At 37.0% G+C, this 13,614-nt stretch overlaps 1 protein-coding gene across 2 annotated transcripts in view; it reads right to left on the bottom strand.

Moving 5' to 3' along the window:
- Positions 1-13,614, bottom strand: part of CPNE5 (copine 5) — a 417,182-nt gene that overhangs the window by 135,006 nt on the left and 268,562 nt on the right. For both annotated transcript variants that reach the window (XM_063453199.1, XM_063453200.1), the window contains exons 8-10: positions 13,381-13,444; positions 13,183-13,286; positions 12,455-12,559 (exon numbers count right to left, since the gene is read on the bottom strand). In XM_063453199.1, coding sequence (XP_063309269.1) covers positions 12,455-12,559; positions 13,183-13,286; positions 13,381-13,444 — 273 coding nt within the window. The remainder of the gene's footprint in view (positions 1-12,454; positions 12,560-13,182; positions 13,287-13,380; positions 13,445-13,614) is intronic.

Genomic DNA, 13,614 nt, shown 5'->3' with positions numbered 1-13,614 from the left:
CTCACAGATACGTATTGATGGAATTCCAGCCCATAATGATCAGGGCACAGAAGAACAAACAGTGGCTCAGAATAAAATGGCTGTTTGCTGGAGCCGAATAACTGTGGACAAGGTGGATTGGCAACAATGTCCTGACGTATCCTCGGGGTTGACGCAGATTGTCTGATACCCTACATAGATCTGATGGCCATTTCTTGGAACTACCAGGTCCAGAAGTATTTTTTACATGCTAGGACCAGAATGCTCAGGTTCAGGATACACTGACTCAAACTTAGAATTTTAGTCTGATGTACATATTTTCCTGTTTTTGACCTTCCTAAAAAGGCAATGCAAAAGGTGACCATGGAAGACCGTGTCAAATCTAATTCCTATGACGAATAAGATGTTTCTGGAACCTCCAAGGGAAATTCCAGTACGTCCAGACCTATTACAAGGCCCCATGACACACCAGGATCCTCAAGTTCTGGTGTTGATGCAGGAGTCCATATTAGTATAGGCATCCCTGAGACGGTCATTGAGATCCTCTTACAATCCTATACAGGCTTTACTAAGCTTGACATGCATTTGTCTGTTGGAATTACTCCTCGTTCAGGCCTTGAAAGGTTCTGTGTTATAACACTCTAGAGGAGCACTTGCTTCATATAGGCATTTATTGAAATCATGCCTCCACTGTGTGTGGTGAAGCCAATATGTGACGTACCACTGGTCTCACGAGCCCTGACTGAACCATTATTCGAACCTCTAGAAGGAGCTTCCATGGTGGTAGCACAGAAAGTGCTGGTGGCTGGTACCCCAGCAAGGAAAATGGGTGAACTCCAGGCTTGGTCCTGTGAACCCCCTTTAACTACTTTACAACAGATATGGTCGTCTTGCATTTGGCACCTGAAGATCTGCCTATGGTGAATGTTTATCTATGTCATTCTCTACCTGTACTGAAGGGTACCGATTGAGCATTGATGCCCCTGGTGCTTTGCTTCATATAAGCAACAATTGAACTCAAGTCTCCGCTGAGGGTGTTGAAACCAATATGTGACGTACCACTGGTCTCACGGACTCTGACTGAACCTCTACCGGGAGCTTCCATGATGTTAGCACAGACGTTGCTGTTGCTGGTGACTGGTACCTCAGCAAGGTGAATGTGTGAACTCCAGGCTTGATCCTGTGTACCCCCATTCACTGAATTTCAACAGGATATGGTTGTCTTGCATGTAGCACCAGAGATCCTGCCTAAAGTGAGAGCCTTTCAATGCCATTCTCTACCTGTACCAAAGGATTTGGGGCATTCTCCACTAGTGCTGTTACAGCGTCTTGTGGGCTTCCATGGCTAGGGTCTCTGCTGAAACTTTGTAAAGTTGGCATTTGGACCTCTTTGAACTAGTTTGTCCTGCATTACATATTGGACATTGGAGCAATTAATGAGGCACAATTTGAACGTCACGTCCGTTCTCTACCTGTGCTGGAGGGTATCAGGGCACTCTCCTCTCATGCTGTTGCAGCATCATGGGTTGCCATGGCAATGGTTTCTGCTGACACTTTTTGTAAGCTAGCATTTGAACCTCTTTAGACACGTTTGTCTGGCATTTCATACTGTTCGTTAAAACAGTCTGATGCACAATTTGGTACTCAAGTACTTAACTCAGTTCATTCTTCTATCTATGTTGAATTATTTTGATTATTTGATTGGCTATTCTGTCCCTCCCTTTGTAAGCTTGGGTATTCCCCATGTGTATATGCTGCCATGATTAGCCAGGAAAGTGGAAAATTTATTCATACTTACCGTAATTTTCTTTTCCTGGCTATTATTCATGGCAGCATATACTTCCCACCCATTAATGTCTCTATTTATGTACTGTAGAGCTTGTAAACTGACTGAGGAACTTAGGGATGGAGCCTCCTTTTAAAACCCTGGTGGTTTTCCTGTCCTATCGGCTGTAGGGGAGGAGCTAACCCATGTGTATATGCTGCCATGAATAATAGCCAGGAAAAGAAAATTACGGTAAGTATGAATACATTTTCCACTATAAGGAAGGAGGAAATATAAAGTAGGGAACCTTAGTTGTATGAAAAGTAAATAAGGCACAAATATGTATATTAAGTTGGTAATGAGGCACTTGGTTAAATAGAAAGGTTATCTTTTTATTTTTATTTTTTAAAGGCAGACTATTTCTATAGATAGATTAAGGCACCATTAAAATGGTGCTTTGCTCAATGAAGGAGCATGTTTAGGTCTATATGAGTGGGATTTTGTATGTTTAATGTTTGTGAGTAATTTTGTTGTGCGTTTTGGGGCTAGCTCTGCAGTAAGGGGGGAAGGAGATTACCATGAAGAATCAATATGACTAAGTTTGCCTTATTGAACGTCAGGGGGTTGAATTCTCCATAAAAGAGAACTATTCTGTTGGATTACATGAAAAAAGAATCTACACACATTTGTGGTGTTCAAGAAACACATTGGTTAGCCACAGATAAAGAGTGGATAAGATCATAAGATTTTCCCCATGTGTTTAAATCATCTTTTACAAAAAAATAAAAAGAGAGGGGTTGCTACCTTAGTCTCTAGTAGGTTAGCATTTAAGATGATATACCACGATTCAGATTTTGAAGGCAGGTATCACATTTGAATATGCAAAATCAATAATCAAACTTAGAAGAAGAAGAATCTCTTGGATTTGTGGTGAATATGGCATCCCCAAGAAAGGAATTATTCTTATTTCTCTAATGTACATAATGTATTCACGAGAATTGATTATATTTGAGCAGAAAGAGACATAACAAAGATGATCAAAGCATTTTTTATAACCACGATCCCTTGGTCAGATCACAATGCTATCATCATGGTGATTAATGACAAATTCTCTATATTAAAATCTAATTGAAGATTAAATGAATATATCTTAACAAATAAGCAGAATCTATATGAGATCAAAAAAGCTACGGATTTTTTTTTCAAGAAAATTACTCAAAAGAGATGTTGCTTCCAATGATATGGTGTACGTACAAATGTACTATTAGAGGACACATAATTAAATTAGGTAGTCAAGAAGAAAAACAAAATGATTTAAATTTAGCAGAACTCTATATAGATCTGGATCAAAGGGAGAAGGAGAATAAGAGCAACCCGTCTAAAGAAAGGATTAAGGAAGTTAGGGCCAAAATTAATAACGCCCTAATCCAAAAAGTAAACTATTCTCTTGACCATCTTAAAAGGGTTTGGTATTACCAGGGGAATAAGGCGGACAAATCATTATCCAGAAGGCTAAAAAACAACAAAGCCCCCAAAAATAGTCACAAAAAGTATGCAAGGAAATTAAACTTTACTTAACCCAGAAAAAATAGGTGAGGCTTTCCAGAACTACTATTTGGCCCTGTGTAATATACCAGAGAGACAGTCCTCTATAGATATAGTAGGTTTTCTTAATAAATGTAATCTACCTAAGGTTGAGGAAGAACAATTAGTTAAACTTAACAAAGAAATTAATATAGATGTAGTAGAAACAGCTATAAGAAAACTTAAATCAAATAAATCGCCGGGACCAGATGGTTTTAGCATTTTTTTTTTTATGCGTCTGTAGCCAATCATATAAAAGAGGTACTTACTAGGACATTTAATCATATTATATCAACAGGAGAGATACCACAGTATATGTTAAAGGCCCATATCATACCCATACCTAAACAAGATAAAAACCCAGAAATTTTAGGAAACTATAGATCGATCTCTCTACTGAATGTTGATATAAAAATATTCTCGTCCATTCTGGCGGATAGATTAAATAATATTATTCCGTCCATTATACATAAGGATCAGGTTGTTTTTATAAAAAGCAGATAATTGGTTTTTAACGTTAGAAGAGTTATAGATATATTGGATATGGCACACCAAGACAGGATCTCCCTCCTGACTTTGTCACTAAATGCTGAGAAAGCCTTCGACAAAGTCAGGTGGGATTTCCTTAGTCAGGTTTTAAAGGCATTTGGCTTGTTTGGTAATATAATAACATCTATAATGGCTCTATATTCATCCCCTATGGCTAGAGTAATGGGGGCAGGTTTTTATCAGATTGGTTATAACTGAAGAATGGAACAAGACAAGGATGTCTGCTTTCCCCTCTACTCTATTTAATTGTTATTGAACCCTTGGCAATGGTAATTAGGGAAGATAAGCAGATTAATGGTTTCTTGGTTTCGTTAAAAAAAAGTTAAGATCACTACGTATGCGGATGACGTGGTATTGACGCTTACTCAACCAATGACTTCTATGGAGAAGTTTATGATGACTATTAATGAGTTCTCAATACTATCGGGATACAAATTAAATATAAATAAATAAATTGTCTTTCCTTTGGAGACAAGAAAAGTATTACATGATAAGTATGGATTGAATTGCTCATCTACACATTTTGGATATCTTGGAATTCAAATAACGAAAGACCTCTATAGCTTAATGGACGTTCATTTTATGTCCCTACTTAAATATACCAGTAAAAAATTTAAAGAATGGAAATCATTGGAAGTTTCATGGTGGGGGTAGAATAAATATTGTAAAATCCTATATTCTCCCAAAATGGATTTACTTATTTCATAGGATTCCTGTTGCTTGTTCAGATAGCTGGTTGAGCTTGGTGCAATCTATATTTAATAAATTTATATGGCAGGGTAAACATCCGCGTATTAGTAATAGACGCTTAGCACTGGAGACCAGCCAAGGAGGTTTAGGGTTTCCCCAGATAAAAGAATATTGGAATGCCTGTATGCTAGCACACATAATATATTCGCAGTTTGATAATGTTAAAGAGGAAATCTGGTATAAAATAGATATGAGTTTAACAAAATCTAACATTATTACTAAAGAGTTAAGTTTAATGTTGTGGTGAACTAGTGGGAATAAAGAAAAAAAATACCGTATTGAGATTCAATCAAAACGTATTGTATTTAATAATCTCTTGAATATTTGGGAAAAACTTAGACATGTATGTCATCTTCATGATTGAATTATTTCAAATCTCCTGATAACCCAACTGATGTATAATATAGATCATTTAAATCTTTCCAAGTGGATGAATACTGGACTTAATAGTATTGAAAACTTACTTGAGAATGATAAAGTTAGAGATTTTTCGACCCTGTGCGTAGAGTATGGTATAAACAACAACAAAATATTTAACTATATTAGAATAAAGGTATCTACAAAAGCATTTAGCTATGGATAAGTCAATAAAACAAATTAAATTGGCTAGAATCAGGGGTATGAAAATGAACAAATTAATTGCAAGTTGTATGGAGCTAATTAAGGGTGATCCTAATGAACCTATTATACCAGTGATAAAAAAAAAATGGAAGAATGAGCTAAAAATTCATATTAGCTGTGAAGAATGGAGAGAATCAATGAAAATGTATATACATTTTTTAAATCTGGTGGAGATACACTATACACTTCTAAATAAATGGTATTTGGTTCCAAGTTGGTTATTTAGAATATATCCCAATGCATCTGACAGATGTTGGAGATGCTTAGCCCAGAGAGGAGATTGTCTCCATATATGGTGGGATTGTCAACCTATCCAATTATATTGGACAATTATACATAAAAAATTCCAACTCTACTTTAAAAACATTTGACTTAAATTCTAGTCTGTTCCTATTACAACTATATATTGAAAGTACTTTTGGTTCAGCTACAAAAATTGTCATACATATTCAGGCTGCCACTAAATTGCTGATTGCCAGAAATTGTAAGATGATCACAGCTCCTTGTAGGGAGCATGTTAAAATTAAAATTATGAATCAAATTAAAATGGAGATGGGTTTGGGTAAAACATCATATGATGAGTATAAAAAATCGTTGAAATAGGTTGTGAAAATGTAAAATTGAGTCATTCCCCATTGATGTATAAAGTCAAATTGGCAAAAGAAGACTTCTTCTTGATAACGCTAGTCGAATTTGAAATAACATGAGTTATGGGAAAACCTCCAATCCACCTTGTATTTTTTTTCTCGGGAATATGACACTAATTTAAACTAGAAGGAATAAGATGAGCAGCATAAAAGCTGGAAAACATTTACACAGAGATTTGATTTTTTGTAATCAGCGGTATCTAGTTTAAAAAAAAAGATGGGTTTCTCTTTGCAGAGAGTTCATGATGTATATTCTGTATGTTTTTGTCTTTGTTTGTTATGGTATAATGATGTCCTATTTGTTTTTTAATATATCATTATGGATGTTAAGAGACAATCTGATCAAAGTTTTGTATATGTTGTGAAATGTTTTATAAAAGAGAATAACAATAAAAATCTAATATTTAAAAAAAAAAAAATTGTTAGTCACCCTCGGTCTGGTGCTCCATGCAAGATCTCACCTCGTGGTGTTTCAATGATCATGAGAACGGTGAGGAATCAGCCAAGAAGTGCACGGTAGGATCTTGTTAATGATCTCAAGGCAGCTGGGACAATAGTCATCAAGAAAATAATTGGTAACACACTACGCTGTGAAGGACTAGAATCCTGCAGTGCAGGTACAAGTACAGGTCCATCAGTGTTAATTTTGGTGGCAAATTTCAATTTAGTTCTTGTCATAGAACTAAATTGTCTGTCAGTGTCTGTGTGGTTCAGTATGTCTTTGTGTATGTGTGTTTCAGCATGGCTGTCTGTGTGTGTCTCTGTGTCAGTACGTCTATTAGTATGTGTCTGTACGCCTTTCAGTATGTATCTGTGTATCTGTATGTTGTCAGTGTGTATATATGTGTGTGTGTTTCTGTATATAGTCAGTGTGTGTATCTGTATGTGTCAGTGTTTGTATCTGTATGTCTGCATGTGTGTCAGGTTGTGTATCTGTGTGTCAGTGTGTGTGTTGGTGTATCTATATGTACTTAGTGTGTGTACCTTTGTATCTGCATGTATGCCAGTGTTTGTATCTGTGTATCTGCATGTGTGTCAGGTTGTGTATCTGTGTGTGTCTATGTGTGTCAGCGTGTGTGTCAGTGTATCTATAAGTAGTCTGTGTGTATCTGTATGTTCTTGTTGTGCGTATGTGTGTATCAGCATGTCTGTCAGGTAGTGTATTTCTGTGTCTTTGTGTGTATCTATATGTAGTCAGTGTATGTATCTTTGTATCTGCGTGTGTGTATCTGTATGCATTGTATGTTCTCATTGTATGTACGTGTGTATCTATATGCAGTCAGTGTGTATCTGCATGTGTCAGTGTGTGTATCTGTGTGCCATTGTTTGTATGTTTGTGTAGCTGCATGTGTGTCAGTGATGGTGCCTGTGTATCTGTATGTGTGGCAGTGTGTGTATCTGTATGTTCTCATTGTGTGTATTAGTTCATCTATATGTAGTCAGTATGTGTATCTTTGTATCAGCATGTGTGTCAGTGTGTGTATCTGTATGTTCTCATTGTGTGTATCTATATGCGGTCAGTGTAAATCTGTGTATCTGCATGTGTCAGTGTGTGTATCTGTGTATCATTGTTTGTATATGTCTGTATGTATATCTGTATGTGTGTCAGTGTGTTTCTGTATGTTCTCATTGTGTGTATCTGTGTATCTATATGTAGTCAGTGTGTATCTGTGTGCCTGTGTATCTGCATGTGTCAATTTGTGTATCTGTCTGTATGTGTGTCAGTGTGTTTATCTGTATATATATATATATATGTAGTCAGTGTGTGTTATTGTTTGTATCTGTGTGCTTGTGTATCTGCATGTGTGTTTCAGGTTGTGTATCTGTGTCAGTCTGTGAATTTGTATATCTATATGTGTATCACAGTGTGTGCAGCAGTGTATGTGTATATGTGTATACATCTCAGTAGGCATTGAAACATTAATACTACATACAAACACACCTCTGTGTTAAAAACACCAAAATTATATATAAAAACACCCCTGCAGACACATAAATACATGCTTGCATTCGAATGCCAGCACCACATACGAACACACCCCTACATCCACACAAACATACTCCATACAAAACATGCTTACATTTAAACACACAAACACTGCTCATTGCTAAATACAAACCTGCAAGCATGAGACAAGGAGAGATCCCCAGCTGTCAAAGCATTGTTGGAATTCTATGACAGATGGGGATCTACTGTATGGCCACCCTTGTGATAGCGGGGCCCAAAATAAGCATTGCACCAGTACCCTTTCTAGTTTACTTTCGCCACTACATTGTGGTGGAGAGCGTGACTGCATGCCAGGGAGTGGGGTGGGGGGCAGGGGACCCAAGTAAATGCTTGCCCAGGGTCCAATCAATATTAAAGACGGCCCTGATTAGCCACCTCTTTATAAAGCACCTTTGTGCTTTTTGTTTGAAAAAAACATTAGCCTAACATTTTTGAAATAACATGGCATACATGGCAAGCACACAAATGTACAGATTGCTTTTCAGACAAACTTTAAAATAAAAATCCCCTAGTTCATACATATTTGGGGATTAAAACATTTTAGAAAGTATACAGTGTCCTTTTATATCGCAGTATTTCACAGAGGGTCTAAAATATAAAAGCAATTAACATTCTCCTCACATATTGTAGGGGTGACAAAAAAAAATAAATAAAAATGGTCAAATACAGGTGTTTGTAAGTATCCTGATGGCATTACTAGCAGCATTGTCATAATGTACACATACAGGGAACACAGGTAAAACATTTATTTAAAAAAAAGATATTTACAAACTGCCCATTCAATCTCTATCAATCTCTGAAATATTAAAATGTTATGCTTTGCTTCTCTTACTGTAAGAATTGTGAATCACTGAAATATCCTTTACTGTATGGAACGGTGGGGTGACATTGTCAGCATACTTGCAGATCTTAAATTAGTTGGAATGGTCTTATCTCAGGGAAATGAATTCCCCTCAATGCTAGTAATTGTTCTTTGAGAAAAAAACCTGTGAAGCTCTATGGATGAAATAACATTTTGCAAAGTAGATAAAAGTAAAAATGTGATACACGTTTTTGAGGGTTTTGACAAGGTATTTGAAAATCTTATATCAAATTAGCAGAACTGGAAAAAAGTTGCTATTTTGGGCATACATTTGCAATCCTCTTGTCAACAGTCACACTTAAAGGGATCCTATAGTGCCAGGAAAATGCCTTTATTAAGATTTCTAAGGTGCCCCCCTCACTCGCACCCCCCTCCGCAGCGCTGAAGGGGTTAAAGTCCCTTCAGTCACTTACCTGAATCCAGCGCCGATGTACCTCAGGGCTGGGTCAGGCTCCACTAACGATCCGGCTGACGTTGGCAGGGGAGACCTAATGTGTATGCGCAGGAATGGCCGTGTTTGCATTAGCATTTCCCCATAGGAAAGCATTATTCAATGCTATCCTATGGGAAAAAGCTGACGCTGGAGGTCCTTATGCAGTGCGTGAGAATGTTGAGCATCACATCATGGACCAAAGGTCCGTCTGGATTCTGGAAGCCCTCTGGTGGCGGTAGACAATCACTGAGGGGCAAACTTAGACTCTCTGGAACTGCAATGTTTTACATTGCAGCACTAAGTGCAAAAGGGACACAGCACCCAGACCACTTAATTAAGCTAAAGTGGTCTAGGTGTCTACAGTGTCCCTTTAACACTTTGATGTATAAACTACACCAAGGCATTCAGCATCTGCCAAATTACAATTCATGTGAATTTTAGATGATTGGAAACTTACCTGAATCCAGCGCCAATGTCCCTCAGCGCAGGAATGGTCGCTCTCGCATTAGCCTTTCCCCATAAGAAAGCATTATTCCGGAGGCCCTCTAGTGGCTGTCTGGTAAACAGCCACTGAGGGGCAGACTTACATTTTTTGGAACTGCAATAAGCTGAAGTGGTCTGGGTGCCTACAGTGTCCCTTTAACACTTTGGTTCATAAACTAGACCAAGGCATTCAGCTTCTGGCGAAATAAAATTCATGTGAATTTTGGGTGAAAAATGAACTCTGAAACAGGATATAGATTAATCATGAAACAAAAAACATGGAGAGTGGAGGAACAGTTATGTTATTTTGACTTCCTTCCATGCCCCCCCCATTCCCCACCACCAAAAAAAAAAGATGATTAATGGGGAAAAAGATGGTTATGGAACAGCCACTAAATGTTGATTTTATTCACATGTTAAGTTATCAACAGAAAGGAAAAAAGGAGCAGCAGTAAAAAAAAAAAAAAAAAAAAAAAAAATATATATATATATATATATATATATATATATATAAATAATATACAGTGCCTTGCAAAAGTATTCACCCCCCTTGGCATTTTTCATGTTTTGTTGCCTCACAACCTGGAATTAACATAGATTGTTTAAGGATTTACATCATTAAATTTACAGAACATGCCCACAACTTTAAAGATTTTTTTTTTTTTTTGTGTACCAAACAACAAATAGGACAAAATATTCACCCTCCCCTAAAGTCAATACTTTGTAGAGCCTCCTTTTGCGGTAATTTCACTTTGGATAAGTATGAGCTTGCCACAGCTTACCACTGGGATTTTTGCCCATTCATCCTTGCAAAACTGCTCCAGCTCCTTCAAGTTGGATGGTTTGCGCTTGTGAACAGCAATCTTTATGTCTAAGCACAGATTTTCTATTGGATTGAGGTTTGGGCTTTGACTAGGCCATTCCAACACATTGACATGTTTCTTCTTAAACCACTCAAGTGTTGCTTTAGCAGTGTGTTTGGGGTCATTGTCCTGCTGAAAGGTGAACCTCCTTCCTAGCCTCGAATCACGTACAGAGTGGTACAGGTTTTGCTCAACAATATCCCTGTATTTAGCACCATCCATCTTTCCGTCAACTCTGACCAGTTTCCCAGTCCCGATTGCTGAAAAACATCCCCACAGTATGATGCTGCCACCACCATGTTTCACTGTGGGGATGGTGTTCTTTGGGTGATGTGATGTGTTGGGTTTGCGCCAGACATAGCGTTTTCTTTGATGGCCGAAAAGTTAAATTTTAGTCTCATCAGACCAGAGCACCTTCCTCCATACATTTTGGGAGTCTCCCACATGCCCTTTCACAAACTCAAAACATGCCATTTTATTTTTTGCTGAAAGTAATGGCTTTCTTCTGGTCATTCTGCCATAAAGCCCAACTCTATGGAGCGTACGGCTTATTGTCTTATTTACTCCAGTCTATACTGTGGAACTCTGCAGCTCCTTCAGGGTTTCCTTAGGTGTCTGTGCTGCCTCTCTGAATAATGCCCTCCTTGCCCGGTCCGTGAGTTTTGGTGGGCAGCCGTCTCTTGGCAGGTTTGCTGTTGTGCCATGTTCTTTTCTTTTGGTTATGATAGATTTGATGGTGCTCCTGGGGATCATCAAAGATTTGGATACTTTTTTACAACCTAACCCTTACTTGTTTGGAGAGTTCCTTGGACTTCATGGCAGTGTTTGGTTAGTGGTGCCTCTTGCTTAGGTGTTGCAGCCTCTGGGGCCTTTCAAAAAAGGTGTGTATATGTAATGACAGATCATGTGACACTTAGATTGCACACAGGTGGACATCATTTCACTAATTATGTGACTTCTGAAGGTAATTGGTTACACCAGAGCTTTTTATGGGCTTCATAATAAAGGGGGTGAATACATACGCACATGCCAATTTTCTGTTTTCTATTTCTAAAAAATAGTTTTAGGTATATATTTTTCTCATTTCACTTCACCAACTTAGACTTTTGTGTTCTGATCCATCACATAATATTCAGATTAATAAAACATTGAACTTAAGGCTTATATTTATCCAAGTTCAATTATATATATATATATATATATATATATATATATATATATATATATATATATATATGTATGTATGTGTATATATATATATATATATATATATGCCTTAAGTTCAATGTTTTATTAATCCGAATTTTATATAAATCCAGCATAGAATGGCTGCCCATCGGTCTCAAAATATAAATGCTTTATTAAATAAGATAAAAAATGACCAACGTTTCAGTCCCTAATCGGGACTTTCCTCAGGGTCAATAACAGGACAACCTGGGATTTGTATTTTTGGAGCTCGGGCTATTTTGGAGCTCGGGCTATTTGCACCCGGCAGTGAAGGAGTTAAAGTGTATATATATACGGCTAAACCAATCTATACTAATATGCAAGATATTTTGCAGTACATCAATTTTCATTCCATTTTAGTTCATTTAAATTTTTTTTTCCCAAAACAACTACTTTGTCGAAATGTGTCTCAACTGAAAGGTCATATGAACGCATTTCTGACACTTTAACTTTATTTTATTTTTTTACTGGACAAGTCTAGTATAAACCCAATGATTAACCAAACTAAGAAAGCACAACGCAAAATGATACATTTGTTTATGCTACTGAATGACCGCAAAGTAATAGGCTTATTTATACATTGACAAGCTTAATAATTAATGCTGTACACAATAATTTGAAGTACTCAATAGTTGAAAACACAATACAATTCAGTGCTGTTGTACTTAAGAGTTTTTTTTTACCTGTCATAGTCTCCATTGCACAGTCCTCTCACTGGGATGGAAAACTGCTGCCATACAGGGCTGAGTGTGTTCTTAACCACCTCCGTCTTGTGACAAATTGTGAATCTAAAAGCCATGATTGTAAAGATCCATTAAATACTGGTTAGTCTTCCTTGAGGCATACCTCACAAATAATTCAATGATAAGGAAGCCTACTGCCCCATACAACAAATTACTATTGTGAATATATTGTACAATAGCTACCATTAGTGTGCCCATTTTATTTGCTGGCTTTTTAGCGCCTGTCATACATTTGAATAACTATTCAATATTACTACATTGATGATTACATGATACATTAAAAACTAAATAAACTGACCATGTATGATGTTTCTTACAATTCAATTCTTTTGACGAAGCGAGAGGGACCGAAATAAAATATGGTGCCTACAGACATCTCCTCAAATTATCAAACAGCTTTCTGATCTTATTTATTCAAAATAGTGGTTGTACATATAGCATGTAAAAAGACTCAGGAAGGAACCAGCCAAATGAGAAATGCTGCCTAAATAATCTTATGTATCTTTTAGACCGCTGTGTAGATTTTTAAACCTGGCAGTCAAAATGAGCTATTGCTGAGAACCAGTTTGAACAGTTCCAACAATTTTTGCTTTATACTAAATAATATAAGGCCTGTCTAATGATGCAAAATACACAATTTAAAGCTCCTTAACTTTTATATAACTTACGTCCCATCCTCATTGCTCCTATAAAATACCATAAAAGGGTCAGATTTTCCAAAGAAATCTTTTTTATCCAGTTTGCTTCCACAAAACTGCATAGTGGTGACATCCTAATGAGAGTAATAGAGAGAAAGTAGAATTAGATAACAACCATCTATTTCAACTCTGCTTAGATATACCTAAAAACTAGGAAACCATACCCACCCTGCAGTTACCCAGCTCTTCAGCAGATATGATAATGATACCGCATTTCTTGCTGTGAATTCCTCTGAAAGAAAATTAGATAAGAACAAAGCAGTGAATGTTACCTAAGGACTTCCAATGTATGCTACATTAAAAATTAAAAAGGCAAATTGACTGACCTGGTTTTTATATTATATACGCTGCAGTGATCCCACGATAATAAAGTGCATATCATTTCCATATTACTGAAGGGAA

This window comes from Pelobates fuscus, chromosome 1, assembly GCF_036172605.1.
Source record: "Pelobates fuscus isolate aPelFus1 chromosome 1, aPelFus1.pri, whole genome shotgun sequence".
Taxonomy (NCBI): domain Eukaryota; kingdom Metazoa; phylum Chordata; class Amphibia; order Anura; family Pelobatidae; genus Pelobates; species Pelobates fuscus.
Note: the sequence above shows the minus strand (reverse complement) of the source record. Positions and strands in the feature narration are given on the sequence as shown.